Source organism: Cryptomeria japonica, chromosome 11 (genome assembly GCF_030272615.1).
Source record: "Cryptomeria japonica chromosome 11, Sugi_1.0, whole genome shotgun sequence".
Taxonomy (NCBI): domain Eukaryota; kingdom Viridiplantae; phylum Streptophyta; class Pinopsida; order Cupressales; family Cupressaceae; genus Cryptomeria; species Cryptomeria japonica.
Window position 1 is genome coordinate 237721554 of NC_081415.1, and position 11472 is coordinate 237733025.

Here is an 11472-nt window from a genome sequence, read left to right on the forward strand (position 1 = left end):
TGGTCTATGTTAATTTTTGTAGGTATAAATTTTAATTTTTGTCAACAAAAAATATTAAATTTTTATATAGAATTACAAATACATCATTTAATGTTCTGATTACTTTCCATTATTAATCACAACAAAGACATTCAAATTAAATGAAGTAAGGACATATGACATCACCAAAGTCTCCAGCTATTGGTCCATCTGACAAATATTTTATTAATTAATTACAGCAAAAGTCGGCATTGAGTCCCAATTAATCGTGATAATGGCGAATCGTGTTTAAAAATTGTGAAATATCTGCTCGGCTAAAAAATGACATAAACCCTAAAAATCACCTGTGAAAATAGACCGATTCTGGGTATAGTTTGCATGGAATCAGTTAGGGTTCGAAATTTTTGTCCTTAATTTTTTGCCGGACGTTTTGACCTCTGCAAAACTTAATGACTTTCTGTATCGCTGAAAATTGAAACCTTAAATATTTTTGTTTGCATTTTGAATAAAAGCCTCACCTTGTCTCGCTGTTTCACCTGGGAATTATAAATAAAAAATTGGAAATAACGTTTCTGCAACTGATAAAGGTTGAGAAATATAAATAATTTAAAAATTATAAATTATAAATGCGTATCTTTATAGACCATTAATAAATGTAAATATAATAATATTTATTTTAAATCTATAATGTATATTATATCATTTTTAATATATAATTAATTTATACTATATTTAATTTTAAAAATATATTTATTTTTAATATTATATCTAATTTTTTTGCCTTCTTTGGTTTATACATCTTTTCATTTTGTAGGCATGTAAAACGTGAATACTTGCATTTTTTTTAATTCTACGTAGCCAATTTACCTTATGTCAAAACACATCACGTCTTGTTTTTTGCATAGGGATTGAAATTAATGATAGTAAAAAATTAAAATTGAAGAGTTAAAAATAAAAATTAGTAAACTTAATATTGTATTATTAATTTAAAATTAAAGTCTATTAGAGTGGAGATATGTTCTTCATGTATGAATATATATTTTAAATTTATATAATTTTAAAATTATTATTTAATCTTTTATTTGTTATTCTTGTAAAAATTATCATGGTAAAAATTAATTATATTCATAATTTGTTGAGATTCATATAAGAAATTATAATTTGAATTCTTAAGTAGAATGTATAGAAAATATAGTAAAAAAAAAGAAAAAATTTAATATATGGTAAAAATGAACCAACATCATTTTAATTAATATTTACTTATAACTCTATCTCTTATTAATATTTACATTTTATTTTCTAAATACACAAAAATTGCATGTTTTCATTTACCTTTATTTTCTTACATTTCAACCTATACTAGTATATGGTGGTTGATTTTGATGAATATGCTTAAGATCTGAAATTTTTCTCATAATTTGAAATTTTTCTCATAATTTTGCATTGTTAGTTTTTTTATTCAAGTATTAATGATTAATGGTTTAATGGATCTTTGGACTTAGTGAATTTTATTAGTACAAGTTGGATATTAATGGTTCTTTGTTACATCTTCATCTAGCTTTTTCTTGTATTTTAAACTTGGTTAAAGTAGGAATATATTTAAACACATTCCTAATTTGTAGATTGAAAAATCCGAAGGCCTTGGAGTTGAGTCTTAACTCAAATTTTAAGTCATATGTGATTGATTGGTTCACTTTTACAAAATTTTAATTTACTAATAAGTTCAGTTTGATTCACTTCTAACCAACTATAACTCAAACTCTTGCATAAAACTTTAAAATTGTAAGCCTCAGACAGTTAAAAATAGACATCACTCTAGGATAGTATCAACTCTCAAGTCTTAAGTAGTTAACATCAAAATATAATAGTTTAATATCAAAATATATCAATTCACAATGCAATATCAAACTACTAATCTCACCTACTCTTAACACTATTCCTAACTCTAAATACATATGTAACACTAACACTATTGGCAGGAACTTGACGCTTTGCGTCCTTGTTTAATGATGTGATCGATGAAAAATTGGGTCATTGAAAGAGAATGAAATAATTTAATAAGAGAATTGGAAATAGTATTATAAATAAATAATATTGTAAAAAGTGGTGAGTCTTAGATAGCTCGTATCTTAAAAAGTGGTAATATTTCTGACCGAAGCTTGTGCAACTTTGGGCAATTCTCAGAAGAATTTAAATCTACTGAGATTGAGAAACACAGAAAAACAAGCTACAGCATGGAGGCATATTGGGGTATTGTGAATAGCCTTGCCTTTCCTCTTCTTGGGTTGGTTTTGGCTTACATTTTATACATTCAAGTGTCTGCAAGGAGTAATGACAAAGCTACTACCTTGCCCTCGTACCCAATAGTGGGCTCATTTTTTGCCTTCTGGAAGAACAGAAGAAGGCTGCCGGATTGGATTACAGAGAATCTGAGCAAGGCTCCCTCCCACACAATCACCATTGAGCGTCTGGGAACGAGGAAGACTATTGTTACGGCCAATCCGGCCAACATAGAGCATTTGCTCAAAACCCGATTTGAAAACTATCCCAAAGGCGACTTCTTCTCAAGCATCTTGCGCGATCTACTGGGCACAGGAATCTTTAATGTGGATGGCGAGCACTGGAAATTGCAGAGAAAGGTGGCCTCGTTCGAGTTCAACACGAGATCCTTGCGAGATTTCATAACAGAGGTCGTGCAGGGAGAAATCACCCATCGACTCCTGCCGCTGCTCAGAAAAGCCGCTGGAGAAGAGAAAACTCGGCTGGATGTTCAGGATGTGTTGAAGAGATTTGCCTTCGATAATATCTGTAAAGTGGCCTTCGGCACGGACCCTGCTTGCCTAGATATTTCGCTTCCTGTTTCCCAGTTTGCATATGCCTTTGATCTCGCCACGCATTTGAGTTGTGAGCGCTTTGTGGCTCCCTTGCAGCTCCTGTGGAAGGTAAAGCGCGTGTTAAATGTGGGTACTGAGAAGCGCTTAAGCAAAGCAATCCGGGCCATACATGAGTTCGCACAGGAGGTTATCCAAACAAGGAAGATAGAAATCTCTCTCTCCCATCAGGATCTCCTATCCAGATTTTTGTCACTTGACAGGAGCGCCGCCGGTGTGGAAGACCAAGGTTCATATGATGATTTTGTGAGAGATATAGTGATAAGCTTTGTCTTGGCGGGCAGAGACACATCATCTGCCGCGCTCACATGGTTTTTCTGGCTCTTGTCGTCTCATCCTGAGGTCGAACAGCGTATAAATCTAGAGATAACAAGTGTTATAGCGGGCAGAGAAGCAGTTATCCAGGAGGGAGAAATGGTTTTCTCTTTCGAGGAATTGAAACATATGAAGTATCTACACGCCTGTATTTGTGAATCCATGAGACTGTATCCGCCTGTTCCATCTGACTCAAAAGAGGCCTTGCAAGATGATGTCCTGCCTGACGGGACAGTGGTGTGCAAGGGGGTGCGTGTGATATACCACCCTTATGCCATGGGAAGGATGCAGAGCATTTGGGGCACCGACTGTTTGGAATTCAAGCCGGAGAGATGGCTGAAACAGGATGACAATGGATCACTCCTAGTTGTGAAGGAGAATGTTTTCAAATACCCAGTGTTCCAGGCCGGGCCGCGAATATGCTTGGGGAAAGAAATGGCGTTTATTCAGATGAAATCCATTGCAGCGAGTGTGCTAAGGGAGTTCAAATTCAAGGTTGATCCCGATTTCAAACCCAAGTTCGTTGCCACGCTCACTGCAAAAATGGAGACAGGCCTTCCTGTACGTGTTGAGAAACGTGAGCATCTGAAAGGAATTTGAAAAGCTAGCTCTAGCTTTCATTTGCCAAGTGCTTTTGGCTTTCATTTTTCGGCTTTTCGTTACATCTTATCTGCTCGTTTGTAGCAGATCTTTAGTCTATATAAAACAGTTTGTTGTTTTTGTAGCAGATCTTTCTTAATCACTTAGTTTCTTTTGGCAGTGATTTCTTTCCATTCTGTAGTTTTTGAACCACTCTTCAGTATAATGTTAGTGTTGTTTTAATTATCTTTCCATTGGTATTAGAGTAGGTTGTAGAAATTTTTATTGTGCACATAACAAGTTCACGAAACAGTTATTTTCAAATACCTAATGGCAGTAGCCTACCATTTCAGCTTTCATTGTTTATAAGAGTCAACAGTCGATGTTGGAGTATAAAGATGAAAATCCTACTATTATTCCAAGTAGAGATGGGATGCATAGAATCAAAGATGGGATGCATAGAATCAATAGATTAGAATACTGTAAATAATTAAATAGTAAATCATTACTATGAAAGGAGATAGAAAGAAGAACAATTAAGCTCTACTTGTAATCCAATTCATATTGGATATTTACATTTTTTTCATATTGATAGACTGACAAAATCGAAGGATGTATGAGAGATTCTACAAATTGCATATTAAGATGTATACAAAATTAAACTAGCAAGACTTCAATCTTTCATGGAGGGTTTGAAAATTAAAGATGAAAGAACTTAAGTCCATTCAAAAATTTATTATTGGGATTCAAGGTATTGTAAATCAGCTTAGGAATAAAGTGGAAATTGTAATAGAACAAAAAATTGTAGAGGAAACTCTTAGATCTGTTCCTCCAATGTTATGTCTAGTGGTGATAAACATTGAAGAAAGTAAAGATGTAACCACTTTCAAAGTTGCAAGATTGATAGGTTCATTACAATCTCATAAGGAATGTATGCAACATTCTAGGGAGAGTATGATACAAGCTTTTTAGTTTGTTGTAAGAACTGAAGAAAAGTGTACAGCTCCTCCATCTCACACAAATAAATCTAAAGGTGAGTCACCAATAACAAAGGATGAGGTAGAGGAAGAAGGAGAGAAAATGATATAGGAAGAGGTAGAAGTTATGTGAATTGTAGGAGTATCTAGTGTAGATATTGTGAATGGTATGGCCACTATGAATCTAAATGTAGACAAAAGAAATATTATTTGATAAATCAAGAGCCAATTATACTGAAAAGTCTTCTAAAGATGCAAAGCACTCCATATTCTCACACATGTAATTTGGCAAGAAAAACATCAAAAGGATGTGTGGTTATTGGATAGTGCTTGCTCAAATCACATGACAAGTAATCCTAATCTCTTGGTCAATTTAGATAATTTAGTCAAAAGTCGGTTAAATTTGGTGATGATAAAGAGGTTCATGTAATGAGTCAAGGTACCTTTGTAGTCAAGACTAAGCAGGGAAAAATTACTCACATTCATGATACTTTTTTCATGCTGAAACTATAACACAATGTTTTATGTATTGGTCATGTTGTCAAAAGAAATTATAAAGTAGTTTTTGAAGATAATTGATGCAAAATATTTGATAAATCAAATAATTATCATCTTGTAGCAAAAGATTGTATGATAGAAAATAGATTGTTTCTTCTCACATTGGTTTCTAGGAAGTCCCATGTACTCAAAGCAACCACAAATGGTTTTTGGTTATGGCATCAACACCACATGGTCACCTCATGCATTTGTTGCAACCACACAAAAGATTAAACAATAGACTTAAGCTCTTTAGTCACATATGAGGAATTTAAAAAAAATCATCAAAATTCAATGTAGCAAATTTAAGAGCTTAGCATGTGTGAAGTTAAGGTGGGTGACTACTAGGTCCTTTCTTCTAGTTTCAAGTAGCTATGAACAATTTTTTTTTTTGATATTTTTATGATGACTAATAATTGTAAGAGAAATTAACAATAATTATAAGAAGAGTTCTTTAACTTCGAAAAAATTTATGAAAATTTTCTTCCACTAAATCAACAAATTTTATGTTTAAACATTTAATATCATACTATCTTTTAAATCATTTATAAAGATTGTAGAAAGAAACTTACCCTTTGGCTTCAAAATTAGTTGAATATATGCCCTTATCTTTAATTATCAATAAAACAAAATCTCCATGAAAACATTAAGAAAAGATTAAAAAATTCATGTTCACGTTCTCATCTCCTTTCCTCCTAATCCTAATAAAACCCATCCTATCACTCTATATTTAAAAAATAGAGTAGTAGTTAAATTAAATTCAACTATATTAATTTAATAATGAAAAGAGGATGGTGAAGAGGCAGGTGTCTCCAAAACACAAGGGAAAATGAATAGATCAATTTTCAAACCCTAATGTCAACGAACCCCATGAGATTGATTTATCAGATATCGTTGACAAGGATATATCAACCTTTCAACATACCGCAATCATAGGGAGAATCTTAGGTAAGAACAAAGGCAGATAAGAGATCAGACAATGGGTAAAAATTAATTGGCCAACATCCAAAGAAATATATTCTATGTAGAGACGTTTTTAAACAGCGGAATTTGAAAGTCTGATTGATCGAGATTCAATTTTAGAGAACGGTCTGTGGCAATTTAATGGGTCTTTTATTTTCTCTTAGGCTTGGGTACCAAATTTTCATCCAACAAGTTGAATCCCCTTAGAGAAACCATTTGGGTCAGATCATATAATTCGCCGTTTGAATTTTCGAGTGAATACAGTTTAAAGAGGACAGACTATAATCGGGTACACGCTAAATAGAGACATGGGGGAAGATGATATGATTCTATTCACCAAAATTCAATTAAATTCCATTTCTAATATTCCCAAATGAATGAAACTAAAGACATCGGTCGGTATTTGGTCTCAAGAGATCGAATTTGAAGAAGAAAAAATCTTGTCTTAGGTGTCGAAGGAGAAATCATTTTGAGAATGAATGCAAATCTAATCTCCCCCATAAAAAATGGGTTCCTAAATTGGTGCAAGCGGATAATAAGGTAAATCAAGATACTCGGGAAGAGGGGCTTGAGGATCTGCATATGGACCCTCCTTTTAAAACATCAAAAGAAAATGAAAATCTCTAACCCATAAGTATGAGCACAGAGAAGGTTAACATAGACAATGAAAAACGGTGACCACTGAAGAGGAAATTGGCCCGGGATCCCCAGAGTTTCCTAACATGGAACTAGATGATTGTAGGGATGAAGTGGACAATGACAAATGTTCAAAATGTTGGTCATTCCAAAATAATTAGGTAGGATGTCTAACAATAAGAAACGAGAGAAGGATGGCCTTCTTCCACATTAGTCTTCCATCAAACCTTATTTACTAAGATCCAGGGGAGGCAAATCCTCCGTTGGGGGAACTGAAGGTCCTAACTTAGAATGTTAGGGGCTTGAACGCCCCTAATAGGTGTATGATCAAACACCAGTTTGAAAAAAAATTGATCAACATTGTCCTAATTCAGGAGACTAAATTATCGAAAGAGAATGTAGACAATTTTATTAGACATTGTTTCAGTTGGAAAGGGCATGCTTTCAGTGTGATTGGGGCCTCAGGGGACCTCTATGTAATGTGGAAGCCAAACAAAGTACGAATTGATATTTTATCTGAACAACAAAATTGGATGCTCAATATAAGGTAAAGAGTGTTTTATCAAATTTGCAATTTACTCTTTACAACATCTATGAATCAGTCAAAACTTCAGACAAACAAGAATTGTGGAGGGTGCTAAGTGATAATATGTAGAGTTTGAACGATAAAATCATTTTGGTAGGTGACTTTTACTTGATTCTTCATCCTAGTGACAAAGTGGGCGGATTGGGTAGGATGATGTAAACACATACAGACTTTCGCAATTTCGTTAAGTCAAACGGCTTGACATACATTGTCCCACAAAATGGGAATATACATGTGGATGAACCGCTGATACAGTTTCTCTAACATCATTGAGAGATTACATCGGTTTTTGGTTTCTCAAAAGTGGCTTAATTGCCTCTCCTTCCAAGCGCATTCATTATACCCATGCCAATCTTAAACCACTTTGCAGTAGAACTAAACATTTGCAAAGAATCCCAGCCAGTCAAGAGCCAATTCAAATTAGAAAGATGTGGTTTTGGTGGCCTAGATTAACATAAATTTTGAAAGGACGGTGACTCAAATCACGTAACGTCAGAGGGACAAAAAATTTCATTTTTTGCAAACGTTTGTAGGTATTGAAAGACCATTTGAATGATTGGAATTTGGAACAAACTTGCTTTTAAGAACATTTTCAAAGAAAAGTAGAGATTAGAGGCAGAAATGGAACATCTCATGAGTACGTATCTAGAACGGTATGTCAAACACTAAATTTATCAAAGAGAAGGAACTTATGAAAGAATATGAAGAGATTCTTGCGAGAGAGGAGTGTTATTGAAATTCTGAATCCTAGGAGACTTGGCTTATGGAAGGGGGGCGCAATACTAAAATTTTCCATAATTCGACTAAAATGAAAAGAAGATGGAATAGGAGGGACGCCTTCTAATAGAGTCTTCAGGTATAGAGGCCAAAAGGGTGGTTTTCTTTAAAAGCCTCTTAGGAGGGGAGAATTGTGACGAGGCTATTGATGAGGGATTCACAAGGGTGATCCCGGCTCTTGTATCTGAAGAAGACGATCTTTTTCTGTTGGGTCCTGCCACCATGGAGGAAGTTAAAGTAGCAACTTTCCAACTAAATCCTAAGAAAGCCCTAGGCCCAGTCGGATTCATGGCAATGGTGTTTTAAAAGTGCTAGTAATTTATGGATAATGACATCCTCAAAGTGATTGAAGAATCAAGGAAGAAGGGCATTATTCTTAAGAAAATGAACAATACAAATATTACACTTATCCAGAAGAAGCCTGATGCTACCACTTTTGCGGATTTCAGACCCATCTTGCTCTATAATACTATATATAAAATTAGTGCAAAAAGTTATGGCAAATATATTGAAGTGGATCCTTCTGAAATTCATATCTCCAGAGTAAAGCAGTTTTGTCCCTAATAGGAATATCACAGATGGGGTCATCACAGTGAACAAGATTATCCATTCCATAATAAAGGAGAACTTTCGAGGTATGATATTAAAGTTAGATGTGAAAATAGCTTATGATCATGTTTAGATGTGAAAATAGCTTATGATTATGTTCATTGGAGATTTTTAATTATGATTTTGAAGAAATTGGTTAATGTGAAAAATGGATAAATTGGGTATTTGGATGCATTTCTTCCCCTCACTATTCAATAGTGATAAATGGAAGCTCTTGTGGCTTCTTCCAAGGAGGTCAAGAATTGAGGCAGTGAGATCCCTTGTCCCCCTTCCTATTGGTTCTCATGGCTGATGCTTTGAGCAGGAAGATTTCAGCTCTCACAGCGTCTTGAGCCCTATCACGATCAAAGCCATCCCGTCTCTTCCTCACTTCTCTCACCAACTTTTTGCAGATGGTACAATTCTTTATGGGTTTTCCTCTCTCAATGAGGCCACCAAAATAAAGGAGATGATGGAGGAATGTTGCTGAGTGTTTGGACAAGAGATCAACATGTAGTTAAATCAAGAGTAAATTTCCAATACAGGACAGGCAATGCAAAGAAGAATAGCATGGATCCTTGGATATATAGTTGATAAGCTACTGACAACATAATTGGATGTCCCACAGAGAAAGATTTGGTCAGAAGCGGTGGAAAAATGTAGCAAAAAATTTGAATGTTGGAAGGGCAAATGGCTCACAATGGCTAGAAGGATCACAATGGTAAAATCTATATTAGCGGCTATCCCTATATACATGCTATCTATAGTTGAAATTACAAACCAATCAGCCTAAGAGATTTCATATGTGCGGAGGAACTTCTTGTGGGATGGGGTAGGAGACACCTATAAAATCCCGCTAATAGGATGGGATAAGGTCAAACTATCAAAAGATGGTGGTGGAGCCAGCATTAGGATATCACAGCCCAAAACAACTCCCTTGGGGCTAAACTAATTTGGCACATGTATAAGGAGCCAAAGACTTTATGGAGTCAGATTTTGCAGAGGAATTACTTGGATGAGGAATCCTCCACACATATTTTGACCATCACCAATCTGCCAAACAAATTAGCAATATGGAATTTCATGAGCAAGTGTAGACCCATCATTACTGAAAACTTGTCTTGGAGAGTCAGAGACGACAAACATGCAAATTTTTGGACACTCTTGGAATGGCTACATTCCTTTGATCACCATTCCAAACTTGGATAGAGATTGGGAGGAGATGGAGCCTATTATAGGCCAGAAAGTAAGAGACTATGTGGTGAATTTGAGGAACCAAGGTATGGCCGAATTTCAATGGGTAGAATTGCATATGCTAGATGAAGTTTTTAAAAATTCTTTAAGGAAGAAGTTTTGAAGAGGCATATATTGCTCACCAATTGAAACGATGAAGTAATCTAATGCATAGCGAAGTCTGGGAACTACTCCCCAAAGCTAGGATATGAGATATCAAGGAAGGATTGTGATCGGGCACTTTGGAAAACGGAGCTGTGCTAGGACTCAAATGTTCTCTCGAAGGCAGGGGCTTTTACGTGGTTGGTCGTCCAAAGTAGAATCCTCACTAGAGATAAGCTTACAAAGATCAAGGATTTATGGGGCCTTTCAAATGTCCCATGAGTTGCGAGGAGGAGGAAACTTTAAATCATCTATTGGCTCAATGTGATATGGCATAGGCCTGTTGGTACTTCTTAATGAACAAATTAAGTTTCTTTGGCCCTCTTCCAAATTCCTTGAAGGATACATTCACTAATTTGCCCGAGCTGCATATTATGGCTTTGGTGAGGCTTATGGCTTGCCATTCCAGCCACACTGATCTGGCATTTGTGGAAGGAAAGGAATGCGCGTGTATTTAATGGTAAATTGACAAAGTTGACATCTCTTTTGAATAGAGTCAAGGTGTCAATAAGAAAACATTTGAATGCAAGGGTGGCTGTAGGATCACATCATATTTACATGGCTTGGGATAATGATATGGTGAAGCAGTGGCCCCACCTCATCCCTCCAAAATGAGGAGTCAAAATGAGGAACATTAACAACTGGGAAAATGTGAGGTGGAGCCTACCAACACATGGTCGATTAAAACTGAATTGTGACAGGGTTCCCATGGAAACCTTGGTTTGAGTGGTGGGGTCCGTGAAGTTGCCAGTTGGGTCCAACAATGACGTTGAGTTCACTGCACTATGATTAGGTTTGATCTTGTGCAAGGACAAAGTGAAATATTCCGAGCCAAATTTTTTCGTTTGTACAAATTACAAATTACATTCAATGCACCCGTTAAGGTTAGAAGATAAACCAAAACGTGCCGAAGCAACTCTAACCAAAATGTACACCAGGATCTCGATGTGGGCAAGGTGTGAGCATTGGTCAGAGGATCTAAAACAAATTGCTTATGCAGTAACTCTAACCAAGAATGGCGCCGATGATGGCGAGCATATGGTCAGAGGATCTTCTACCCTAAATGCTGAAAGGGAACTCTACACCAAGTATGTGCTACCCAATCCAGAATGGAGTGAGGGGCGACCATATGGCGGAGTGTTTACAAAACAATGCTTGAAAAGAAATGCGGAAGCTGGAAATACTCAACACCCAGAATGTGCTTGCTAACCCAGAATGGGAAAGTAGCTACCATAGGGCGGAGGTCAAT

General features: G+C 35.7%; 1 protein-coding gene across 1 annotated transcript; it reads left to right on the plus strand.

Annotated features, from left to right (window-relative positions):
- Positions 1 to 2148: 2148 nt before the first annotated feature.
- On the plus strand, positions 2149 to 3959 carry LOC131063934 (cytochrome P450 94B3-like). Its single transcript, XM_057997906.2, has one exon. It carries the CDS (start codon positions 2214 to 2216, stop codon positions 3783 to 3785), a length of 1572 nt encoding a protein of 523 aa, XP_057853889.2. The 5' UTR covers positions 2149 to 2213; the 3' UTR covers positions 3786 to 3959.
- Positions 3960 to 11472: the final 7513 nt, after the last annotated feature.

Excerpts from the sequence above, each read along its gene's own strand:
- LOC131063934 (XM_057997906.2), top strand. The coding sequence starts at position 2,214 with ATGGAGGCATATTGGGGTATTGTGAATAGCCTTGCCTTTCCTCTTCTT.